Source organism: Rhamphochromis longiceps, linkage group LG16 (genome assembly GCF_057381845.1).
Source record: "Rhamphochromis longiceps isolate RC_006_pf linkage group LG16, R_longiceps_female_GT1.1, whole genome shotgun sequence".
Classification (NCBI taxonomy): Eukaryota; Metazoa; Chordata; class Actinopteri; order Cichliformes; family Cichlidae; genus Rhamphochromis; species Rhamphochromis longiceps.
The window spans coordinates 23,505,226-23,532,170 of NC_140572.1; the positions used below are offsets into that span (position 1 = coordinate 23,505,226).

General features: G+C 37.9%; 3 protein-coding genes across 4 annotated transcripts; 1 reads left to right on the forward strand and 2 right to left on the reverse strand.

Annotated features, from left to right (window-relative positions):
- Positions 1-300: 300 nt before the first annotated feature.
- Positions 301-2,471, reverse strand: cybrd1 (cytochrome b reductase 1). Its single transcript, XM_085385167.1, has 4 exons — positions 2,214-2,471; positions 1,492-1,700; positions 1,041-1,195; positions 301-940 (listed from the first exon to the last, which is right to left on the reverse strand). Exons 1-4 carry the CDS (start codon positions 2,398-2,400, stop codon positions 661-663), a joined length of 831 nt encoding a protein of 276 aa, XP_085241293.1. The 5' UTR covers positions 2,401-2,471; the 3' UTR covers positions 301-660.
- A 2,018-nt stretch (positions 2,472-4,489) lies between these two features.
- Positions 4,490-20,755, reverse strand: dcaf17 (ddb1 and cul4 associated factor 17). Of its 2 annotated transcripts, none has more exons than XM_085385344.1 (14): positions 19,702-20,755; positions 19,524-19,627; positions 18,630-18,720; positions 18,402-18,538; positions 18,219-18,297; positions 17,777-17,866; positions 17,560-17,667; positions 17,114-17,216; positions 16,604-16,746; positions 6,850-6,959; positions 6,668-6,752; positions 6,381-6,464; positions 4,934-5,089; positions 4,490-4,850 (listed from the first exon to the last, which is right to left on the reverse strand). In XM_085385344.1, exons 1-14 carry the CDS (start codon positions 19,870-19,872, stop codon positions 4,743-4,745), a joined length of 1,569 nt encoding a protein of 522 aa, XP_085241470.1. In that variant the 5' UTR covers positions 19,873-20,755; the 3' UTR covers positions 4,490-4,742. The 2 variants fall into 2 exon arrangements, with proteins under 2 accessions (XP_085241470.1, XP_085241471.1); XM_085385345.1 differs by having other exon boundaries at positions 19,716-19,854.
- On the forward strand, positions 19,825-26,006 carry mettl8 (methyltransferase 8, methylcytidine). Its single transcript, XM_085385348.1, has 10 exons — positions 19,825-19,920; positions 21,739-21,895; positions 22,363-22,454; positions 22,549-22,910; positions 23,031-23,080; positions 23,364-23,424; positions 24,126-24,265; positions 24,671-24,777; positions 24,906-24,971; positions 25,260-26,006. The coding sequence occupies exons 2-10, from the start codon at positions 21,744-21,746 to the stop codon at positions 25,412-25,414; spliced, it is 1,185 nt and encodes a 394-aa protein (XP_085241474.1). The 5' UTR covers positions 19,825-19,920; positions 21,739-21,743; the 3' UTR covers positions 25,415-26,006.
- The last annotated feature ends 939 nt before the right edge of the window (positions 26,007-26,945 follow it).

Sequence of the window (26,945 nt, forward strand, 5' to 3'; positions counted from 1 at the left end):
GGATTTAATTAAAGCGATCCAAAATCCTGCGTTACTTATTTATGAACTTTTCCTTCACCCTGCTGGCAAGGAAAGAAGTGATTCTGACAACCTTGGTTTCTTTCTTTTTTTCTAATTAGTGCACCTGGTTAGTACTGTTTTAAATGTTCCACTTTTTTTTTTCACATATGCAAAATAATATATGTATATATATTAAAAAAATATTAACATCTACAATAATAACAATACAATCACTATCAAGAGCATGTAGTTTCTCTCTTTCACTACTGATTTAAATTTACAATGTGAATAATGGAGACATTTTATATGTATCAAATGTTTATTATAAAATATACTGTCAGTATCAAACTAAGAAAATACAATAGAGTATTTAGTGTATAGAAAACCTGCAGTGATTAAATTGTGCAGTGTATGCCTATTTTTAAATCATTGTGTAATCTTAATACAGTAGTAGCTCACCATTATTTACATGCACTTACATAAACACTGGAGAAATGAAAAAAAAAATCAAAATGAAGTACTTTAAGGTGCGGAAGTGAAAACTAAAAAGAAACGAAGAGCGGTACAGGAATGTAACAATTTGATGCGTTCCTTTTGATTTCCCTTGTTCGTTTAAACTGGTTGCACATACATTAATCCACTCTTTTTTTACTTTTTCTATCAGTTAACCTGTTCATCAAATTTGTTACTCCTCTTCCTGGCATCTCCAGCACCGTAAGCATCAGATCCATCCGGCAGTTGAGACAATGCTGAAGCGACTTTACTGTTGTCCTCACCTCCCCCATTGGTATGCAGACTATGCAAGATCTGGTCACTGGGGCGTTTCCAAGATGTTCGAGTGGCAATCCAAAGAATCAGACCTCCAAAAAGCACCAGGAGGACTCCCAGTACGTTCACAAAAGTTGCCTCTGGGGGAGAATCCTTATACTTTGGGTCTTTCCTTTTGTGATGTAAACAGAGGAAAGTTATTCTCACTGTTCAGCATTTACACTGTATTCATCTCATTTTTAACTACTCTCACTCTCTATTTTAATACTTACAGGCCAAAGATGAGTTTCTCTGTGATGCCCATAAGTGCCACGGCTATGACACTGGTAAAAAGTAAAAGACCGCTGTAGACGTGGAGAGGCATAAACGCTGCTCTCCAGGACACAGGTGTAACTGGTATCAAGTACATGCCAACTCCAAGAACAAGCTGCCCATTGAAAGAGAGAGACAGATAAAACCCACTTCAGATCTGAAGACTGCTGTCCACTATGACTTAGTCTTTTAGAACCACCAGTAAGAGGTTCAGAGAAAAATGAGAAAGCTATACTGTTATACTTTAGATGTGTTAACAGTCCAGTCTAATGGTAGTAGTAGCTACAAAAACCCTGCAATAACTGTGCTTCTTAGGTAAAATGTTAGACGACACTCTTATCTTCAATATGTAACAAAAGTAGGTCTTTGTTGTAACTGCTTTAAAAATACCAAATGATTGCATCTATTTACCTGCAGACCGTACAGTATAACAGCCGTGAGGCCCAGCCAGCTGTGCAGACTGTACATGTTGGGAATGTTGGCACCATTGTGGAAGTCAAAAACTGCCACCATGGCTATAACAGCAAAAACGAAGGCTAACAAATTCAGTCCTGCATGAATGAACTTCATCATGAGTTTGCTGCACTGCCAGGTCCAGGGGAGCCTGTAGACTATTATTGCTGCAAGAGAGAGTAAGACAGGCAGTTAGCAACAACTTAAGGCAACAATAAAGCTTTTTTTTTTTTTTTTAATTAAAATAAAATAAATTTGACTACATATTTCTAAAGTTGTAGGCTTACTTGCTTTATACTATCTAGGATGTAATGTTTGGGTCTCATAGCCTCATGAAAATCATGGGGGGGGGGGAAGCACACAGGTGTTGTAATGCATGTAAAATCTATATGCCATGTCACAGTGCATGTTCAATCATAAGTTTCTCTCTTTAGATGAAGGACGAGTGTACTGCCAGCTTGTGATTCCCTCATTACGCAATGAAGGCTAGAATCAGGCAGGCAAGCAATCCAAGCCAGCCCACTTTGAAAAAGTCTTTGAAAAATGTGAAGGAGGACGTCAATTTTGGATTTTTATTTGCACCTTTTAATCCCGCAGATGTCGTGGTATAAGAAAAAGAAGTGCACTTTCAACAGTTAGTCTCAATTATGTCTTATAAAGATAATAAAGACCCTTCTTACCTATCCCCTGCAAGAAAATAAATCCAGTGACTGTTAATACCGGATGCCAGTTGAATTCGGCGAGCCCTCCATCCCAGGCCAAACCTTCCTTAAAATACAGAACCCATCTGAAGACGAAGATTATGGAAACAAAGCCGGCGGCGGTGGCGGCACACAAAGCCAGCAAGAAGTGCTTCAGGTTCTCCATCGGCGTCTGCAGCGGGGGAGAGGCAGAGACTGGACCGGAGCGGCTGCTGTCAGGTACAATAACAACTTACAACTCAGCGCTGCCCGTTGAGGAGGGACCGCGGTCACGTGACCCCGAGCTGAGAAAACGTTTGGAGGGAGGGTGTTTTGCAACTTTTGTCGTTACAGAAGAGAGTCTGGGATCGGTTTTATAAGATGTTTTGGGGGGTTTTTTGGTGCTGCGGCACCCTCTGACTCCCGTTACAACACAACTCCACGTCTACGCAGTCCTTCAAAGTCTGAGCTCCAGCGGGATTAAAGAAACAGCCATGTGGGCATGACTAGACATCTGTGGCTCTGGTTTTGCTTTGTACTGCGTTTTATGAATAGGCACTTTTCTCATTATCCCCCCTATTTATATCTTACTAATGCACCACAAGACACATTACAAAGAAAACATGAAGACAACCCTTTGCTCTTTTCTTTTAAAGCTATACCTACACTGTAAATATTAACGTGTCACTTACCCTGACAGACAGCTACAACATTTAGGGTTGGAACATTAAGACACATAATCCTACAAACAAGCTCAAAGCCACTTTTGTTACAACTGAAGATTCATTATTTAAAAACTTATTAAAGAAGAACACTTGAGTGGTTTTGCAGCTGGTGGCCACAGATCATTGCTCTTTTCTTATCCTTCCTGGCTGATTTCTTTTCTCTTATTTTATTTTGCTTTTTGTTGGTGTCAGTACCTTCAGCCCATTTGGGTTACAGAGGTAGTCCAGCTCCTCAAGGGTGAAACATCCATATGTGCTGTTGCAAGGTTTGCTGTGACTCCAAGGATCGTTTTTTTATTCAAAATATTTTTATTGGGTATTTGTGGATATAGTTTACAAAAAAAAAAAAAAAAAAAAAGAAGAAGACAGAAAACACAAACTGTTTACAATGAATACAAAACAGAACTTCTCATGTTGGAACATTGTTTTCCTCTCTTATTATTTACCAAACATACTCCAAGGATAGTTTCAAGAATTTAGAGGAGACACCAAGTGTGCCATTACATGAGGAGAGCTGGACAGCGCCAAAGAATGGGATCAACCCAGCAGCAGGACCAATATCTGCTTCTTCATGTAAATGACAGTGGAAACACTGCCAGTGTCACTGCCCACAAAATGACCTACTCGTGCATGTTTCTGTCAGAAGGGATACAGGAAAAGGAACAGTTCTGCTAAACCATTTCCTTTTGGGGAGGGGTTGTCTTGTTGTTACCTCTCCACCACATCCGCTGTGACTTTGTGCCAAGACAGGGGAAAAGGATTCACACTGTGACAGATTGATATCCCTAAAGTCCTCCTTTAATTTTTGAGAAGTGTCAAGATTTGCAAAGGAAATTTGACTAATTCTGTGAGATAATATATGCTTTTGATAAACCTAACTTAAAGGTTAGCTAGAACACACAAACTAACTGGTTTCAATTTGGGGATCTATGCAGTAAAGAACAGACATACTTTATTGTACTGCTACTTTTAATTTCCTATGAGCATATTTAAGAGCTAAAATTAAGATATTTAATACCATCGCATCTTTTTTGTAAACTGAAGTCAATCAAAATGTGTGATACTATCTCAATATGTGGGACAAGACAAACACGTGATCACCCTAACTTCCCATTGTGACATTCTATTTTCTTGTATTACATCTTATATTGAATACAGAAACTCTTTATAAAAAATTATAGAAACTTGGTATACATAAGACTCCTGTTCCTGTTATGAGATTTTCCTTTCACGTTAATTTGGAGACTTTTTGGAAAATCAAAACCTCATATCTGTAACCCATGCATGTAAATAGACCCGCAATTTGCATGCGACAATCATTTGTGAAGTGTGACACTGTCACCACATTTAATCTGCATGAGTGCACTGCAGCTGGCAAATCACTTTTCTGAAACGTACATCATTAGGATGGCGTCAAGCAATTTCATCAGCTCTGACTGTTAACATCAAGCAAACAATCGCATAACTATCTCAGATCCTGGCTCAGAGTAAATATCAATATCTTACAATTTGGATATGCATGACGGAAAAAGAGAAGGCTGAAATACAGAGCAACTTGGAAAAATATTTTATTTTATTTTTAGAATAAAGGAAAAAAGTCAGATCAAGTTTAATGGTACAGACTTAGAATAATCATAACAGAAAAAAAAAATAGTGATAATCAAGAGTAATCATATGAACTTAGGATGCAAAGATCCATATATTTAAAAAATATATATATATATAGGAGAAGGAAATCATATTAAAAAAAATCTTAAGTGATCATGAAAAGCTTTACAGCAGCTTTGATTCAGTTTTGCACCGCTTATGTTTTGGTGGTGAACAGTTTGTAAACATGGCAGCAGAACTTGGCATTCTTTTGTTCAATATGAACAATCGTGTCTTTGTCGAAGAACACCTCGTTTTTATTTGTCTGAAACAAAAGAGAAGAGCACACATTAATCCACATCCAGACTACTCGCCCTGATGTTTGCATACTCATGTCAAGTTACTCACCTCATCCCAGGTTTCAATCAAATCGATCGTCCGCAGTAATTGTCCGGTCTGGTTGTCATGGAGTTGGATGCACGCTCTTCCTTCTCCCTCCTCGCCATTGGTTACCACGATTGCCAAAAGGTCAAGCTCATCCTCATATTCCACCATTCGGAAAGTCTGCATAATCAAAAGGCCGTTGTGAATTAAGTGCTACGTACCATGTTCTCTTTAATGAACAGCTCTACTTGCCTGCAGTGTTTAAACCTGAAAGCTTATCAATGAAATTCTTCAGAGGACATTACCCAACACATATCTCACCTGAGGAAATGTGTAAGGACAATTAAATGTATAAAAATCAATTGAGCTGCCATCCTGAATATTCTGCACTTTAAATAAATATGCAGGTTTTTTTTATTCTTCTAAAAATATTTTGGCGCACACAAAAGAGGCTTTGGCTTTCCCCCAGGAAATGGAAACTCCCACTCGCTCTCTGCCTTATGTTACATGGAGACCAATTTAGGTTACATACATACTCACCTCCAAAGGCCCATTTTGAGCCAGAAAACCTCTGAAAGGTGTTTTTAAGGACAGAGGCTCTTGTATGATGACTGAATTCGACTTAAGATCCTCATTCATTTTGAATTTTTATCACTGAGCTGTAAATCTATTTAAGCCTGGTGGGGTGTTGACAATACCTCATCAGCGTCTTACAGCTGATTGGGGAAGAAAAAACTGTTTTGCATGAAAATTCAGCTGCAAAGAGAAATAAACCCTGCATCAGTTTGTTAGTTTTAGCTGCAGATTTGCAGTATTAAGAGGTATTTACAGGAGAGGAAGTGTAGGCAGGATTGAGTCATGTCTGCCATGATGGATAAAATTGTCAACGGAATTTTTTTTTGTTTAGGTCTATTACAGAGGAAAAACTAATATATATCGCTTTTTGAATAAATAAGAAGAAAAAGATCTTATTTATATTAAGAAACAAATATATATATATAAATATAACTAAATAAATAATAAAAATGTTGATATTGTGTTTGCTTCTTGGTTTAAATAAGAGAACAACTTAATCCGGATTTGTGGATCCGTTTTGTCATCCAAACCCTTGGGGCATGCAAGGGACTTTGGGGGATGTCTCGTGGTGTCTGGCTTCAAAAATGACGGCAGCAGACGGTCTGCTTGTTCTGGCATGCTGTGAATTCTTGATTGGGATCTTGGGAGTTTTTAGATTTTGTCAACACCTTTCTGTTTTTATGGTGAGGCAAGCCACAACATCCTACAGGAGGAGCCTACTGGTGTACTCCAGAGGGGTATGTATGCTCTGTCATAGTGCATCAAGTCACTCAAGTAATTAACAAGAATGTCAGGACCCTTACTGCATTGTAAGAGGAATAAAAATATTATTCACTTCCTGTCACAATCATATATTGGTATTTAAGTTAGTAATTTAATTAGATCCTATTTTTACCTTTTGAGATGGGTCATCATCCAGTTGTTGAAATCTTTTTTTTACTGTGCGGCCTGATGAGGTCACAGTGACTTGGGAGATAGGCTACAAGAGATGGAAAGCATAAACTTTACATTTTCTGAAATTATAAACTATACGCATACAATTCACCTCTATAGGAGACTTCCATCTCTGTTGTAGCCAGGCTGATTTATTGTAAAAGGCTGATCCATCGCAGGTCAATTACATTTATTCAGAAAGCAAAGGACAGCAACTAAAAATCTCAAGCAAATAAATTTTACACTTACATTGTTTCGGTGGGTTTTCAGGGAGAAATCCTCAACGACCTTAGATGGCAGAGCACTGTTCAGTTCACCGAGGATTTTTAGGACACTGGAATATAAAAAAACCAAAACACAAATATTGTACAATAAGTATATTTGGCAAATAAGATAATATGATGATGTTAAATAAATACCGGAGCACTCACTTTATGGTGACAGGTCCCACATGGATAATTCTTCCTGAATCATCAGGATGAAAGAAGATCCCGTCGTTCTCAAGAGAGTAGGAGTCCATCTCTTGTACTCCGTTTGTTGCCTAATTTAATAAAATCAGAACGCAAAAGATGCAGATTTCTTACAGTTTCTAATTAGCACACAACTTAAAGGCTCTTTCCATCAGGTCTGTTTTCTTGACAAAAAGGTCAAGATGCAAAGAGCAGGTGAGAAAGACAGGAAGTCAGATACAACAAAAAAACAACAGTGCAGAACATTGTAACAGACCCACGACCGACACATTCCCAAGGTTACATTAGTGGACAGTCTAAGCCTATGTCCACATGTACATGGGTATTTTTGAAAAGATTTTATGATTCTATCCGTTTGGGCCTTTCATCCACATGTAAATGGTGTTTTGTGTCACTGAAAACAGAGATTTTTTTAAAACTCCTGCCAGCGTGAAGATTTTCGAAAACTCACTTTTTGCATTTAGGCGACGAGGAAAACGGAGATTTACTCACGCAACGTCAAAGGTGTGCACCGTTTTTGATGTCACGCTGTGCGCCACGTTATTGTTTACACTAGATTAATTTCTATAATGGCGGACATAGACAAAATACTATTGCTGTTAATCTGACTATCTGCATTTTTTACACTCTTACATATACAGGCGCAGTTTCTCTCCCTCCATTTAGAAAGACAGAGGCGTCAGAGTGAACTTCGGATGTGGTTTCTGCATTTAACACAGACGCTTTCACAACCCAAATCCAGATGTTGGTTTTAAATAAATTTAACTTTCAAGGTCCATTTTTAAGCTTTTCCAGCACATTACTAGAAAAAATAAAAAAAGAATGCATGTTCCGCTTATCATCACCTCAGTAAGGCCAAGTAAAAATGAAAACAAATCATTTTAGCTTGACTTAAATGTCCTTTGTTCCCCTTTTGTTAAAACATAGAAAACTGCACCAAAGACAAATACTGAAAAAGGAAATGGTGCACTATGCATATAGTGTACAAACTCAAAAAACAAATTTCTCTTAAAAATTAAAATTACAAATGTGAACAAATCAACTTGTTAAAGATATTCATCTCCACTTGAACAAAAACAACCCCACAAAAGAAGAAAACTGCACCAAACGCTCCAATAATACACAGCAAGGCCAAATTAATAAGTTTTCTCATCAGATATTGATGCTTCTTTCTAATGTGACACAAAAAAAGGAGACAGATGTTTGTTATTTTAACTAGTTAAGCACCTACATCCCCCAAAAATGGGGGCAAAAGGGAGGAGATCACGTTTAATCGTTTATAACTAGAGATGGCACGATACCACTTTTTTATGTCCGATACCGATATCATAAATTTGGATATCTGCCGATACCGATATGAATCCGATATAGTGTTTTTTAATCAACAAAACTGTTTTTTAAATATTTTGCTGCATTTTGTATAAGTTCATACTCAAGTTTAAAACAACAACTACACTAAAGCTATTCTGTTATACCTGTATGCAAAAAAAAATATTTCATAGTTCAGCAATACTGATCAATCTAATAAACTTAAACCTACACCATCCTCCCTATTCTGGTATTTTAAAGAGTACTTAGCATAAATATTAAGCAACCTAACTAATAGGGTTCCAACTCCCAGCAAAGACAAAAATAAATAAATAAAAAATAGGGAACCACCCCTCACGCGCCACCTCATGATGCTTAATCGACGTAATCAACCTTAATTTGATGCAGTGTGAAAAAAAATGCACAGAAATCAATTCTTTTTCAAGAAATATTAAATAGATTCAACATCTTTCTTCAACAAAATTGCAGACTGCACAGATGGTACCGTCCCAAAGGAATAAATAGCTTACTAGGGTATATTAGACTTAATAGTTACTATATACAGTAATGGACTTCTATTCATTTTACATCAAATTAAAACTTTGGGTGTCAGATAATTATTTATTAAAAGCTCGACATTTTAAATGAGAATAAGAAAGAAAAGTATGTCTTTGTGCCCCCTTTTCCCTGTTAATGCCCTATCGGCCCCCCTGGCTAAACTTTGCTAGATCCGCCCCTGCACAGTTACCAGCGTCAGCTACGTAGAAAAAGATCCTCGAGTAGAAAGTAATAATAAATAAATTCTAACAACAGCTGATCAAGCTTAAACGTGCTGCTGTTGTTCAGCTGCTGGTTTCCTCTTTCTGGTGCAAAGTGGGCCAAAAGCAAACAAGAGACACGGACTCGCGACAGAAAAGCCGATCAGCTGATCATTGATCAGTTTCATGATTGAAGTCGCAGCAAGAAGAGGCAGTCGCTCCATATATATTTTATTTTTTTCCGATATCCGATCCAGTAACTTAGGTCAGTATCGGACCGATACCGATACGTAATATCGGATCGGTCCATCTCTAATTATAACACGAGGTCAGAAATATAAGTGCTGACATGAGTAGTGTCCACAGAAACCTCTGAATCTCAGCTAAAAGCTCATGTAAACCATGTCTACAAACACCAAACAAAGCAAAGACACCAGACAGTTAAAAGAGCAGTTACTGCACCATGAATCTGTGGACAGGTAATATCCATATTTTGATTTATGATTTTCTGGAGTTAAATGTGAACCGAAGCATATTTTCAAACGTGTTATATGCTATAAAATACTTTTAAAAATTAGGTGAGGGAAATAAAAAATCATTTTTTCTATGTTTGAGTCACAGTAACTTTGACATAGTAACATCTGCAGTAATATTTACAGCTCTGATGACATCTCACCAGTGTTAGCTTTATTTTGACACCAAGACTGTTTACACAGAGTTTGTAATTGCAGAGAAATACATTTATTTTGGTCATTTCCTTTTCAAGCAGGAAGCTCACCCTTCTTGGTATACCCTTTAGATGAATACAGAGTTTTTAATTAAATACATATTCTTTAAATAATGTTCCCTTTTAGAAAAAGTAGGATAATTAAAAAAAACAAAACATTTATTATAGCTCTGTCACGTAGAAAAAAACCTGTCCTTTTTCTGTGGTCTGTTATATAACATTAGGGGTGTTCGTGGCAATTAACTTTTTAATCGACTAAGCGGGTCAAGTAAGAAACACTTAAATATTAAGTTACATTTGAAAACTGTTTTAAAAAAAAACATATCCCCATTCCACATTCCAAAATGTCATGTGACAATCTGATTGGCTTAGGAGTGATGATGTCACAAGGATGTCACAAGGATGTCACAAGGATCCTTTGAAGTTTTTCTATAAATAGGGGTGAGAAACAGCAATTTTCAGTTCGTTTCTTCGCAGCCTTTGTGTTTGCAGCCTTCAAACGTTCACTACAGAAAAATTTGGAAACCTCTCAGAGTCATCGGATACAAACGCCAACATGTATCCAAGATTACGGCAACCAAGACAAAAAGATTTCGCCGCCTCTCCTTCCACGCGTGGCCGGCCAATTTCTCCAAATGGCCTCTTATCCATCCAAAGGGCATTACAGGAGAGTAGGAATGAAAACAACCATCTCCAGAACAAAATTCGACAAATTGAAGAAGAAAAACGTCACCTGGAGAAGAAGTGCTTACAGATGGAAGCACAAAACAAACACCTGGAAGAAACACTACAGCGCCAGCCCGACATCAACATTATTAATGAGGGCTGGGGGATCAAGTTTGCTCAAGCCAGAGAGCAGATTGTATCCCTCATCAAAGAAAACAAGAAAAAGAGCGCTGAAGTTAAAGAAATGTCCGAGCAGCTTCAAGGCAGGAAAGCGACGATTGCTAAAATGGAGTGGGATCTGCAATACATGGACCAAATGAATCACCTGCTCCAAAGAAAGCTTGATGAAGCTGAAGAAAAAAATAAAGAAGTCCTCCAACAGAAGGAACAACAGGACACAAAGCAAAAAGACCTGCAGCGCGAGCTCCAAGGCATGCAGGAAAAGTACAGAATGGTGAAGGCAGAGTTGGAACAAACATTGGTCCAAAATAAAGACCTCCTTCAAGAGAAAGAGCAACAGAAAGAAAGACTGCCAGAAGAAAAGTGCATTATCAAGGACTTTGAGAGTAAAAATCAAAAGTTGCAAGGATTCTGTGATGAACTGAAGGTCAAAACAAGTGAGCTGGAGGGAGAAAAGGAAACACTAGAAAAACGATGCTCACACATGCAGAAAAAGATTGATCACATGGCCAAAAACAACTCAGAGCTCATTAAGGGGATATTGTTGGAATTCAACAACTTGAAGCGGGAAAACACAGAAATGCAGGCCCAAAAGCAAAAACAAGACAAAACGCATGAGGACCTGCAGTGTACGCTCCGCGATATCCAGAAAAGAAATGAGCAGCTAGAAGGCCTGCACAAAGAAGATCAAGTGAGAAATGCAGACCTGCAGAAGGCAACGCTGACACAGGAGGCAACATCCAAAGACCTCAAAGAAAAGCTTAAAGAAACACAAGCAACATTAGAACAGGTGGAACAAACATGCAAGAAACTAGAGAGGCAAAACACAGAAACCATCGATGAGTTGAGAACCCTCATCCTGGACAAAAAGGCGCTCGTGGAAAAGTCCATGAAAAAGAAGAAAAGATTCTTCAGCTTTTTCCGGTAGAGGGACAATACTGCTTCTTCAACTGATGTAGCCTCGTCTTGCTCCACCTCTGTTCACCCCCCCAACCAGTCCCGGCAGTTGACTGCCCCCTCCTGAGCCTGGTTCTGCCGGAGGTTTCTGCCCGTTTAAAGGCAGTTTTTCCTCCCCACTGTCGCCTAGTGCTTGCTCAGAGGGGATTGTTGGGGTTTTCTCACCTCTACCTTGTTTCGTTATTTACTTGTTAACTTTTTGCTCTTACTTCATTTAACCTTGTTTCTTTATTTACTTGTTAACTTTTTGCTCTTACTTCATTTAACCTTGTTTCGTTATTTACTTGTTAACTTGTTGCTCTTACTTCATTAACCTTGTTTCGTTATTTACTTGTTAACTTTTTGCTCTTACTTCATTTAACCTTGTTTCTTTATTTACTTGTTAACTTTTTGCTCTTACTTCATTTAACCTTGTTTCGTTATTTACTTGTTAACTTGTTGCTCTTACTTCATTTAACCTTGTTTCGTTATTTACTTGTTAACTTTTTGCTCTTACCTCATTTAACCTTGTTTCGTTATTTACTTGTTAACTTTTTGAACTTACTTCGTTTTACCTTGTTTCGTTATTTACTTGCTTGTTTAACTTTTTTTTCAACTTATCTAACAAAATAAAACAGTTGAATTTATCCTTTGAGTATTGTTCATCTATTCTTTACAGAGTTTTTCCAAAACACTTTCAAACATTCAGATCTGTCTTTCATTTTCTTCTTGAAACCTCATGAACGGTGAACTAAAAACTCTGGAACATGGTTCTAAACACTGAAATTGTTTCAGCTGAAACTGGCAAAGTCATACGTGCGTGTGTGAGTGTCACAGGTGATATGGTGTCACTAGTCCGGTCATCATGTTTAGCCTCATTCACTCCAGAATTATTTAGGCCAAATCTTTAAAACAGTGTCACTGCACACACATTTCAATCACACAAATGCAGGATTAATTCTTTGCAGTATTTTATCTGATTTATTATGAGAATGTCACGCCTGATCATTTGCGCCCACAACATCAAAAATGGGGGCAAATCGGAGGAGACCACGTTTAATCGATTATAACACGAGGTCAGAAATACAGTGGGGCAAAAAAGTATTTAGTCAGCCACCGATTGTGCAAGTTCCCCCACTTAAAATGATGACAGAGGTCAGTAATTTGCACCAGAGGTACACTTCAACTGTGAGAGACAGAATGTGAAAAAAAAAAAATCCATGAATCCACATGGTAGGATTTGTAAAGAATTTATTCGTAAATTAGGGTGGAAAATAAGTATTTGGTCACCTCAAACAAGGAAAATCTCTGGCTCTCACAGATCTGTAACGTCTTCTGTAAGAAGCTTTTCTGTCCCCCACTCGTTACCTGTATGAATGGCACCTGTTTGAACTCATCATCTGTATAAAAGACACCTGTCCACAGCCTCAAACAGTCAGACTCCAAACTCCGCCATGGCCAAGACCAAAGAGCTTTCGAGGGACACCAGGAAAAGTATTGTAGACCTGCACCAGACTGGGAAGAGTGAATCTACAATAGGCAAGCAGCTTGGTGTGAAAAAATCAACTGTGGGAGCAATCATCAGAAAATGGAAAACATACAAGACCACTGATAATCTCCCTCGATCTGGGGCTCCACGCAAGATCTCATCCCGTGGGGTCAAGATGATCATGAGAACGGTGAGCAAAGATCCCAGAACTAGGGCTGGGCCATATTATACCGTTCACGGTAATACCGGTATAATGTTAGGCAACGATAGGAAAATGAAATATCGCGATAGAATGGGAGTAAAACGCGCATGCGCAGTGCCTTTGTTTTCATACGCACATGGCCGATTGTTGAGTGAAACTGATGAACCAGAATTGGTTTGTAAAAATGGATTTTTTTTTTCACATTCTGTCTCTCACAGTTGAAGTGTACCTCTGGTGCAAATTACTGACCTCTGTCATCATTTTAGGTGGGGGAACTTGCACAATCGGTGGCTGACTAAATACTTTTTTGCCCCACTGTATAAGTGCTGACATGAGTAGTGTCCACAGAAACCTCTGAATCTCAGCTAAAAGCTCATGTAAACCATGTCTACAAACACCAAACAAAGAGCAAAGACACCAGGCAGTTACTGCACCATGAATCTGTGGACAGGTAATATCCATATTTTGATTTATGATTTTCTGGAGTTAAATGGGAACCAAAGAATATTTTCAAAGGTGTTATATGCTATAAAATACTTTAAAATTAGGCAAGGGATATAAAAAAAAAAAAAACAAATCTAATTTTTCTATGTTTGAGTCACAGCAACTTTGACATAGTAACATCCGCAGTATTATTCACATCTCTGATGACATCTCACAAGTGTTAGCTTTATTTTGATTTTATTTGACACCAATACTGTTTACACAGAGTTTGTAATTGCAGAGAAATACTCCAGTTTTTTGGTCATTTAATTTTCGAGCAGAAAATTTTCACTCAGAAAACCCCTGGGGGCCAAACAGCACTTGTTTGTGCTTTGGAGTTTTCATGTGTTTTGGATTTTGTACGTGCTTTGTCTCTAGGGGCCACCGTATGCAAGGCAGTCCAGGTGGAGAAATTTTGCTTTTAGACTCATTTTATTTCTTTATCTGATAAGAAAACTATTCGGTCAGATAGTTAGTTGTGGTGAAATTAATACAGTTTCATGCACATTTAAGCACCACATCTGAAATTCAAGCACTTTTCAAACCTTGAAAAGTCTATATTAAAATTAAAGGATTCCAAGCACCTATACGAACCCCGTCTACAGAACAGCCAAAATACTGTCTTTAGTTATTAACATTTGAAATGATGAAGGCACTTGAAAATGTCACTTGAAAAGTAACACAATTATCTGCCTTTCCAGAGAAACAAAAACTTTTCAGAACTACTTAAGGTTTTGTGAGGTTACAAAACCCTGTTTAGTCTTTCCCTCCCAGGCTTCTAAATTTCTGATTGGCTAACATTTGGCTTTTAGAGTTTCCATGTGAAGGGAGATATTTTTTAAAACTGCACGTGTGGACAGGATTAAAAGAAGAAGAAAATCTCTGTTTTCAAAGATACCATTATACATATGGACGTAGCCTAAACTACATTTTGGAGGCTGAACTGGAACTGGAAACCTCCCTTATCTTTACCAACTGACAATCTGATATCCATTCCACTTCATACTACAGGGAGTGCAGAATTATTAGGCAAGTTGTATTTTTAAGGAATAATTTTATTATTGAACAACAACCATGTTCTCAATGAACCCAAAAAACTCATTAATATCAAAGCTGAATGTTTTTGGAAGTAGTTTTTAGTTTGTTTTTAGTTTTAGCTATTTTAGGGGGATATCTGTGTGTGCAGGTGACTATTACTGTGCATAATTATTAGGCAACTTAACAAAAAACAAATATATACCCATTTCAATTATTTATTTTTACCAGTGAAACCAATATAACATCTCCACATTCACAAATATACATTTCTGACATTCAAAAACAAAAACAAATCAGCGACCAATATAGCCACCTTTCTTTGCAAGGACACTCAAAAGCCTGCCATCCATGGATTCTGTCAGTGTTTGATCTGTTCACCATCCACATTGCGTGCAGCAGCAACCACAGCCTCCCAGACACTGTTCAGAGAGGTGTACTGTTTTCCCTCCTTGTAAATCTCACATTTGATGATGGACCACAGGTTCTCAATGGGGTTCAGATCAGGTGAACAAGGAGGCCATGTCATTAGCTTTTCTTCTTTTATACCCTTTCTTGCCAGCCACGCTGTGGAGTACTTGGACGCGTGTGATGGAGCATTGTCCTGCATGAAAATCATGTTTTTCTTGAAGGATGCAGACTTCTTCCTGTACCACTGCTTGAAGAAGGTGTCTTCCAGAAACTGGCAGTAGGACTGGGAGTTGAGCTTGACTCCATCCTCAACCCGAAAAGGCCCCACAAGCTCATCTTTGATGATACCAGCCCAAACCAGTACTCCACCTCCACCTTGCTGGCGTCTGAGTCGGACTGGAGCTCTCTGCCCTTTACCAATCCAGCCACGGGCCCATCCATCTGGCCCATCAAGACTCACTCTCATTTCATCGATCCATAAAACCTTAGAAAAACCAGTCTTGAGATGTTTCTTGGCCCAGTCTTGACGTTTCAGCTTGTGTGTCTTGTTCAGTGGTGGTCGTCTTTCAGCCTTTCTTACCTTTGCCATGTCTCTGAGTATTGCACACCTTGTGCTTTTGGGCACTCCAGTGATGTTGCAGCTCTGAAATATGGCCAAACTGGTGGCAAGTGGCATCTTGGCAGCTGCACGCTTGACTTTTCTCAGTTCATGGGCAGTTATTTTGTGCCTTGGTTTTTCCACACGCTTCTTGCAACCCTGTTGACTATTTTGAATGAAACGCTTGATTGTTCGATGATCACGCTTCAGAAGCTTTGCAATTTTGAGACTGCTGCATCCCTCTGCAAGATATCTCACTATTTTTGACTTTTCTGAGCCTGTCAAGTCCTTCTTTTGACCCATTTTGCCAAAGGAAAGGACGTTGCCTAATAATTATGCACACCTGATATAGGGTGTTGATGTCATTAGACCACACCCCTTCTCATTACAGAGATGCACATCACCTAATATGCTTAATTGGTAGTAGGCTTTTGAGCCTATACAGCTTGGAGTAAGACAACATGCATGAAGAGGATGTGGACAAAATACTCATTTGCCTAATAATTCTGCACTCCCTGTATAAAGAGTGTTATACCCCCCTTTAATTCTCCTGTTTTCTATTTAAGTATGTGTGGTATTTTCCACATGAACAACTCAGTGGAGAGATTATGTGAAAATAATCTGATACAATGTCATGGCTTCTCAATGGGAGAGAAGGCAGAGTTTAGAGATCAGCACAAAGGTAGTATTGTGAGGTGATTACAGGTTTAGTTCGCTCCTGCTCTGTCCACTGACTGAATAGGAAGACTGTCAAAAACATTTGGAGCCCTTCTTACAATGACAACTCACCAGGGTCTGACAAATTTAGCAACAGCTCATTCTACCACAAACTGACTTATTACTGTCATGTTTTACTCAAAGTACAACCATAACTAAAAGGTAATAATGAGGTAAATTTATAGTTGAGGAATTTTAAATATACCATAGTGCCGTCCTTGAGTGAGCAGATGTGGTAGGTCCCCTCGTCTTTTTTACGAGGCGGTGTGTAAATGTAGTGCCATGGGTTTCCTCCAATCTGAACACTGTTTTCAGCACAAGAGACCTTGAAAAGTACAGGAGGGCAATCTGTGCAATGAGAAAGGAAAAACAAACATTATACTCGCTTTGTGAAGCAAAACATTCTTGATTAGAGTGGCTATCACTCTGTGACCCCTGGAACAGCAGCAGAAGAAAGCTGCTGCGGCAAATAGGGATGTTAATAAACAGAACCAAATATGTTTAATATCATGTTCATATCAAGCACCATATTTTACATGATTCACAGTTCACAGCCTTGAAGAAGTCATTTCAGGTCCCTTACAGCTCGATTTAAGACAACTTTCTTCATATTAGCTGCCTCACAAAAATGGCTTTATTAGTTATTTGAAGCTATGCATGTACTCAACTTTAAGCACATATACCACTGGTTCTTAAAAAAAAAAAAAAAACCAACCTGTGATTTGAATATTTAACGGGATACCAAACGGTGCATCTCCGACTGTTTTGCCACCAAGAAGAGGACTCTGCTTTCCAAGTGTTAGCTTCTCTGTCAGGTACTGAAAACAAAGAAAATGTTCATCATGTTCTTACATCCCAAAGACGTAAGAAGCAAGCTAAGCAGAATGATAATAAAACACTTTCTATTAAAAAAAAATCACATCAAATTGGTAAATGGCCTGTATTTGTAAAGCGCTTTACTAGTCCTAAAGGACCCCAAAGCGTAGGCAGTAGGCAAAGGGTGAAGTGTCTTGCCCAAGGACACAACGACCGAGACTGTCCAAGCCGGGGCTCGAATCAGCAACCTTCCGATTACAAGGCGAACTCCCCACTCTTGAGCCACGATCGCCCCTGATGCAAATTCTGATGCATTCACTAATGTCTAAATAAACACAGACTTACTCTTTGGACAATGTGCTCGAAGCTGTACATTTTCACTGACTTATTGCTGTAATACAGTGCAAGGACACCTTGAACCAGATCAGCACCTATGACACCATTTCCAAACACCTACAAGAAAAACAAAACAAACCTTTAAATGAAAAAACCTCCAAAAAAATGTACATTTGAAAAAATGTAAACTGTATTTAAAAAACAAGCAAACAAACAAAAAACTTACTTTTTTATTGATCTCCATAACACCAATAACTTCCAATGGGAAAACGTGAAAAATAGCAATGTGCATCACTGTATTCTGAGTGATACCTGCCTGTGGGATAAATCAGAAAAAAGGTCACGTCTCCATCTCCTCTCTTCATTTTTATAGGACTTACAGAAAAATAAATAATTAATAAACTTTCTAGTTGCACAAACAATAAATTACTACTACTACTACTACTACTACTAATAGTAATAATAACAACAACAACCTTCTGATTTGAAACCAACAACCACAAGATGAAAAAAGAATAATCCTTAAATATAAAGAATATAAAAAATGAAATGATAACAAGAGTCACGTATAGCTAGTGACAGCTATGTTTAATTTAAATATAACATTAACTTATCATTGACTTTCTCTTACAAGACACAAATACTTTAAATACATGTATTCACTTTACCTGTCTGGCTAAAGGTGTTTCCTTGTTTTGAACAGATTTAACATAAAATGTCTCTTGAGAAACATCCCAGCCAAGATATCTACAAGATAACAACAAGCTATAAAACTAAAATGGCTTTAAAATGAACCAAATCTAAAAATACTTTCCACTCAAAGGACACTGAAATCAGAACCGTAGAGATACCTGAACTTATAGTTTGGAGAGAGGTAAACTCTCTGCAGTTCTTCTCCCGTTTCAGCTGAAAGGCGAATTAGCCAGTTATTGGCCGTCAAAGCCAAGAGGCTTGGTTTATGATCAGATGGAGAAGATAAGGATTTTTCCTTTGGATGAGAACAAAAAAAAAAAAAGAGGTAACACAACAGTCTGAAATTTTCTATCTGAGCAACACCCAGTTTATTAATGTTTACTTACAACTGGGCTGTGACACATCAATGTATCTTCAATTTTCTCCTGTTTGGACCTCGTTGGCAGTTTGTACAAAATCTGAGGCTCAACATGAACACTGAAACACATATACAAAATATAAAACATAAGCAGCTTGTCAGTGTTATTGGGCATACACAACACTTTCCTACTTCAATTAAAGCTCCTTAGATCATCTGCTCCTCTGTATCCTACATCACTGTTTCGCAAAAGCAACAATTTCTGACGAAGTTAAAATGACACAATGGGTTTTATTTTAATTGTACACATTTACATTAAATATCATGGCCCACCTGTTTTCACGTTATTCATCAGACATCTATACTTTTCCCTGCCAGATAAGATAAGACAAAAAATATTCAATATCTTCCACTGCTTTAAATGGTTTTCCGCATTTTTTTTAATTTTTTTTTTTTTAAAAACTCATCAACTTGCTACGCTGTTACACCCATCTCCCTTTCATTCACACGCATGTATTCTGATTTGCATTCCTCTTCTCTCCAGAGCATACCTCAACCTTTCCAGGCTCTTTCACCTGATCCCTACTCTCACTACAGACAATAATATTTAATACACTCAAGTAAAAGCTTTAAAACATTATATATCCATTACATAAGTGATTAAAGAGGTGATGATTTTCATTTGGCTCTGGCTATATCTCTTAAGTGGGTGCCAAATAAATTTATATTACAGGCCAGTGTAATATGAACACTTCATATTAAAAAAAATATTTTGTATAGGTAGATTTTTAACAACTCATTTTTAATAGTGTATATGACCAGTGGAGGATTACTTTAACGTACCAAAATAGTCCTGTGTATATTTTGGCATGTATACGTGTTTAAAAACTGAAGCTAATTAAAGTTAGGACCCCATACTCACCAGCTGTAGCAGTGCTGGTAGTTTTCAAAGTATAGTTTGCAATTTTCGTACATTACTGTGGATTTTGAGGTCTTGCTCCATACTTTCGTGAAAGTCCGGTTTTCCTACAATATGGCAACAATAATTAATATGGGAAAACACCAACTGAAAGCAGTAACACTACAAACTGTAACATTACCTGAAGGAGAATACCTCTCAGGATCTTCAAATTATGTCTGATTAAAGTCCTAGTATTCCCAAGACCCGTGCTCCTCCGGCTCAGCAGTTCAGCTGCGTTAGCGCTCCCCTTTCTCTGCTGTGGCGCCATCTGCAGGTGGTACGTTTTCCTACTGGGGGCTGCTAGCAGCATGACTAGATCGACTGACTGAAGTGACCACAACAGCCCACCCAGAGCGAGGTAAGCACCGTATGGTTTTGTAGTCCAGCACGCTACAGCTGTTTTCTAGGCTTCATGTTTTCAACGCCGTCGCGACCTCACACGTCCAATGACTAACATGAAAAGTTAACAGCTAGCTTAGGTTAGCGTGAGCTAAGGAACCTCGACATGTCGCCAACTTCGTCCAAAAGTTTTGTTTACTATATGACCCAGAGGAACTGCTCGGAGGTTGCATGGAGGGTTAAATATAATTGTTAGGGTTAAGTTGGCGAGCATTGCTTTCGCCTGTCGACTGGGGTTGTGTTGTTAGTTAGCCGCTAACTCTATTAGCACCCCATCCCTCTCCATGTTTTCACACGCGTCTTCTTCTACGGCACAATAGCGCACTCGCTGTCCCGCTGTAGCGCACCCATTCGTCTGCACGTACCCTGACCAGAGATACACTTAAAAATCAGCTGCATCCTTTAGTTTCCGTTTTTATTTGCAGTAATAGTCCGATTCTATATTTTAGGAATTATTATTCAAACTATATAGCTTTTTTTTAAGCATTTGAGCGGTGTTAGCTAAACATATTTCTCTGTGTGTATGTGTATTTAATCATTTATTTTATTTCTGTTTTGTTTTTCCTGTATTAAATTTGAGCTAATGTACTTTAAAGAGTCACGCTAACGTATTATACTAGGTTCTTTTTTTAAGGATTTCGTTGCATTGTATTTAAATGTTTATATATTCTTGACTTTTGTTTTCTTTTACTATTCTACGACTTTGAGCTCATTTTAGTTTCGTTAGCTTTGGGGATTTTTAAAAAAAACCAAAATGCATGCATTTTCTATTTTCAGGACATTTCCCAGCTTTCAGGGCAAAAGAAGAGTTTATCGTATTCTGTTATTTTATTTACATGTATGTATTGTTGAAATCTCCCAATTCTTTGAATCTTTGGGCTGAAGGAAGGACAATACTCGGTGTATAAATGCTCAATCAACAATCATTTATTTCCATACAATTCAACAGTCAGAGCATTACAACGTCCGGACGGGAGAGATGCTACCAGAGGGTCAGGCACATGTCTCAAAATGGTGACGGGTTGCTCAGCTTTTTATAGTCTCTAGTGGCCCCCAGCTAGTCGTAAAAGCCAAAACATCACATTTTTTCTCTGTTACAGCGCCTAAGTTATGACCTCGGCAGTTGTTTCTCTGCTTTCTGTAAGGTGGGGGTGTGGAATGTGGTCTATCTATCTCCCCTGTCTTTAGACACAGAGTCTCCTGCTTACAACCTTCTCTTCATGATTCAACAATTAAGCATGTCAAGAAAACAGTGTAACACATTCCCAGCAGATCAAGGATACAGAGTGATGCACATTTATCTAATGAACTAATATGTGAATATGTTCTGTTAACTCAAAAGTATAATGAGAACTAAACTACATACAGCTCACACACTCTATATTAAAGGGTATAATGTGATCTACAGCAGTATTCTAATTCAACTACTTTGATTACATATATAAGGTAACATATAATAACAGAATAATCTAATAGTATTAACATTAAATAGACATTTGGATGGTGTCTTTAGGGGTCACGACAGCAGCTCATTTGTCTCCATCTCACCCTATCCTTAGTATTCTCTTCTGTAACAGCAACCCTGTGCATTTCCTCCTTCACTACATTTATCAGTCTTCTTTGTGGTCTTCCTTTGTGTCAGCTCCATCTTCAGCGTCCTTCGATGCTAGTATCCCTCCCCTGCATGACATAGATATTGCTTCCACTAGTCTTTTTAGGCAGCGATGTACTGACCAGGGATTGTTGTATGTATTTAAACCTATGTGCACTTTTACAGAGTAAATGAATAAAGTGAAGAGGTTCTCTGTAGCCAAAGTGGCTGCAGTTTTCATCAGATTCTCTATGAGGTTAAAGAGCAGTGACAGTAGACCTTCAGCTCCACTGGGTTCACGGATTCTGACCAGTCCTGATGAGATCTTCAAGCACAACATGTGGTAAGTGATGCGACTTTAATGAATATGTGTAAAAGTTGCGTTTATTATTCCACATAATAAGAAGACACCATGTAGCTTGTATATTGTATATGTGTTATATATAATGGTAAATGGCCTGCATTTGTATAGCGCTTTACTTAGTCCCTAAGGACCCCAAAGCGCTTCACACTACATTCAGTCATTCATACACACATTCACACACTGGTGATGGCAAACAACATTGTAGCCACAGCTGCCCTGGGGCGCATGACAGAGGCGAGGCTGCCGGACACTGGTGCCACCGGGCCCTCTGACCACCACCAGTATACTAATAATATACTATAATATATAATAATATACAATCTAAAATATAGGTCACAGGATTTCATGACATTAAAGCTAATTATAACAAATTAAATTGTGAGTCATTATAGTTAAATTGATATATTAACATTCAGGAGTTGCTTTAGTAATGTTTTTCATGTTAGGGATCATGTGCAATGGACAGAGGAGGACAAGGAAAATGCACGGCAGAAGGCGGAGGAAAATTCCACTGTACGACTTCCTTTAAACGAACAAGGCAAGAATAAAATATTTTAACACATTTAATTAGATTTTTGGGAATTACATGGAAACAAAAATGATGAAAAAGTTGTTGAATTCTGTCCTTGCAGGTAAATTTGTTACAGCAGCTTGCCAGTACTGGGACATGTTTTATGAGATTCACCAGGACAAGTTCTTCAAAGATCGCAGGTGGCTGTTTTTAGAATTCCCAGAGCTGCTGCCTTCAGGTGAAAGAGGCCAGAGCACAAACACGTGTCACAGTCATCAGCAAGCAGCCATTCAACTATGTAGTGCATCCAGATTTGACACCGAAACTGGAAAACATCAACGGTGCAATCCCATTGACCATCACAGGAATACAGACACCTTTAACTTTCAGGAGTCCTATCAACAAGCTGCACGAGGAACGAATGAAGCTGCTGTGGATGATTCTGCTTTTCCTGGACAACGTGCATCCTTCAGGATCCTGGAGGTTTTTAAAAGTGTTAATATACTCTGTTTTTGTTTTAATTTTTTATACAGGATGTGCATGTTATATTATTGCAACACAGATAATGTTAAATAACTGCTTTGCATTTTCTTCTGTTCACAGGTTGGATGTGGAGTTGGTAACAGTGTGTTTCCTATTGTAAATAACATCAAGTAAGTCAAAATGTTTCTCTTTAATGAATGATCATACAGATGTTTAGTATTTGATTGTCTCTATTGTCATCTCTGTTGTTGACTGAGAGCAGAGCATACACATAGAACACAGTGGAAATTTCTCTGTGAAGTAGTTGTGTTATCACCTACATTAGAAAAAACAATTAAGACACTTGTAAAAAATATGTGTTGAGCCACAAAATCACTTTGTTAGTGTTTTACAAGTACTTGTGGTTGTAATGTGATGATTCCCAGTTGTTAAACTGTTTGTTTTCTTCCACAGAGAAACAGACTCATTTTTATACTGTTGTGACTTCTCGCCACGTGCCATTCAGCTGGTTAAGGTTAGCATCTGTTTCGTATGAAAATATAAAGTGTATACTGTATTATAATAATAATTTAGTCATCTACAAAATATTGCCGTCCCTTAAATGTTTTGGGAAATAATTTAATTTCAACAGCTGATGAAGAACAGCTGATCTATAAATAAAATATGTCTTTATCATACATTTCTACCTAGACAGACACAGAATAGATAAATATGACATCATGTGCAGAAATGTAGCAGAAGAAAAAAACATCACTGTTACATATCTCCACATTAAATAAATCTCACACATAGAAAACAATGTTAGTAATGTAAAAAAGACGGCATTCCTACACACTTGCTAGCCAATTTGTAATGTACACCTGTTTAACTGTTTGTTAACTGATCCACTGGGATTTTCCCACACAACCATCTTTAGAGTAGCTAGGATAGGCTCCAGGCTATCCTAGTCCTGAATTGGACAAGAGGAAGGATGGATGAATGGACGGATCATCTTTAGGGTTTACAGAGAGTCGTCTGAAAAGGAGAAAACATCCACTGAGTGGCAGTTATTTGGGTGAAAATGTCTTCTTGATGCTCTCAGACAAGAATGACCAGACTGCTTCAAGGCGATAGGAAGGTTCATGAGAAAATGTCTCAGAACTGTACATGAGTTGCAACACCAATGTGATAATGACATGCTTAATAGATATAATCTAACTTATTTTCCTTGTGTAGAACCACCCAGACTATGACGACTCGGTGTGCCACGCCTTCGTCCATGACATTTGTGACAAAATGGCCACCTTCCCATTTCCTCCTCAGAGCCTGGATATTATTCTGGCAGTATTTGTGCTCTCTTCCATTCATCCAGAGCGGTAGGTGAGGTTTAGAGTACAGAGATGGGAGACCCTAATGTCATTTATCACCTGCCAGCCAGCCCCTCCCCCTCCACAACCTCCATAACCATCCCATTGCCCAGCCTTTGTTTGAATGCCATTATAAACCCCAGTTTGAAATGGAAATAATAAACCATACAGTTAATTGCAAGAGATTGAATATTCTGTGGTTTGCTTGACACTAAAAGTATAGATGAATTTGGGAAACACATGTAATATACTTGGGTTAAGCTAATACAAATGCACTGCTGACTGAAGTCAGTTGTATCTCAGTGAATGCATTTCTCCTTGGCCTATATTTTACCGATGGCTGCAAGGATCACTTTAGCTGCAAGCCTGCTGCATTATAACATAATTTATCCAATAACTAAATTTTATTGACAGCTTGCAAGACGTTGTGAACCATCTGTCTGCATACCTGAAACATGGTGGTGTGCTCCTTTTCCGTGATTATGGGAGATACGACTTCTCACAACTCCGTTTTAAAAAAGGTAAGCCTCCCGATATGCCCGTTGTATCATTTTACCCTAATTTCTTATATATTCTTAATACATCTTTGTCTGTGTGTGAGATTCTCCTTTTTAAACAAATTCTTTGTCATTTCGTCTCTGACAACAAGGACGATGTCTATCAGAAAATTTCTACACACGCGGAGATGGAACCTGTGTTTATTTTTTCACAAAAGGTATTTCTACGTGTGGGTGTTGACACCCCTATTCTGATCAGTGCTATGATACAAGTTTGTGGTGTTTACAAAGATGGAATTTACATTTATTGGTGAATGGTTAAATATATGCATTATCTCAGATAAAACTCAATTCCAAAATTGGTAAAAAAAGAAAACGAATGTATAAAAAAACAGCTTCACGGTAATGCACACAAAACCGTGTTTTCTGTTGTCATGGCTTTCTTGGCAGAAAGAGAACCTGGACTAAAATTTTGGTTCCTGACTGTTGTGTTTTATGTTTTACAGAGGAGGTTCATGATTTGTTTTCCAAAGCTGGACTGGAAGAAATTCAGAATCTAGAGGATAGACGACTGCAAGTGAACCGAGGAAAGAAAGTAGTAATGCGCCGGGTGTGGATGCAGAGCAAGTACAGAAAACCATATCCACCTTCAACCTCTTAGCATCCCACCATGCACAGATCTAACTAGAATTGTGTATTTTTCATACTTTTATACTTAAACTGGTTTATTTGGGCCTAGTAATAACTTTTTTTTGGAGGCAGCTGGGGGTAAAATATATAAAACTCAATAAAAACCAGTAAACAGGTGTTTGGTGTTTTCTACTTCTCATTATATTCATATTTAGATACTGACACAATGTTGTTAAGTCCAGGTGGGCTCGGGTACATGAACCATGCACTAGATGTTTTGAGGCCACTGTAAGAATGATTGACAGGAGATTACGTTCCATTATTCAGTAAGGCACATAAGCCACTTCAAGCCACTTTTTGTAAGAGAGAAGCAAATTAGCGGTTGCACTGATGTGTTGCCTGAATATATGCTTAGCTGTGTTTATTGATGCTGATTTATCTGCAGATAAGCTGCAAAACTGATTCGACCTCACTGCCATAAAGAACATTTCAGGAAATCATTCCCACTGTTCTAAGACATACATTGAGCAAATTAGAACTAGTGAATCTTCTCGGACAAGAGATTTAACATCTTCAAGAATTTTAAAGGAGTCCAGTCGCTTTCTTTCCAATCGCCTTGGATTCCCATGACCTGGATGACTCTACACGGATATTCCTGTTATTCTTTATGAAATTGTACAACAGCTCTTGTTTTTGTGACCGGAGAACACATCCGACGCACACCAGGACACATGATTACATGCATATTTCTGTTCCAAACCTCCTTGCTGCTGTTTCTTAAGTGTACAGTGCACATGTTATTTGTTATGTCATTTCCACCACTGTTTGCTACAATTTGCTTTTGCATGATCTCAGTCTTTTATCTTTTTTCTTTACATTAACTTAATTATCCGATTTCAAATTTTTTGCACTGCTTTACATATTAAAGCCTTCAGTATTGGTCTATGGTACTTTTAATATTGTTTGATTTTTTGTAGATTATGCTATTTTGATTTTTTTTGTTCTTTTTGTAACAATAAAATCTGGCAAGCTAGCTATCAGCAGTGCTGTGAAGAAGTATTTGTCCCTTCTAATATCTTAGTTTGTATATTAGTAGTGGTTAAAATTAGCAAGAAAGAAATTGTTTTAAAGCATGTAATCGTTACTAAACTGAAATACTCAAATTTATGATCAAATATATGGAATTTATTTACCAGCAGTGGAGAAAAAATGTGAGGGGGAGCTAAGTTAAAATTTCAAGTTATCTCAAAATTTCAACTTACTAAGTATCTAAAAGTTTTGCCTTACTTCTGACTAACTGGAAATGTCAAGATACTTCACTCAAAAGTTTGAGATAACTAAAAATGTCAAAATATTAACTCGGAGTTTTGAATTACAAGTTGATTTTTAATAACATAAACAAGCTTCCATATCAACCCATTAACCCTTCCAAAAGTAAGCTTTTTTTTCTTAATTACTATTTCAGAATCTTTAGTTTCCATCATAATTTTGACGGAATAAAAATTTTTTAATTTGATTTCTTGAAACTTTTTTGTTTTGGACGTCAGAATCACAACTTAACC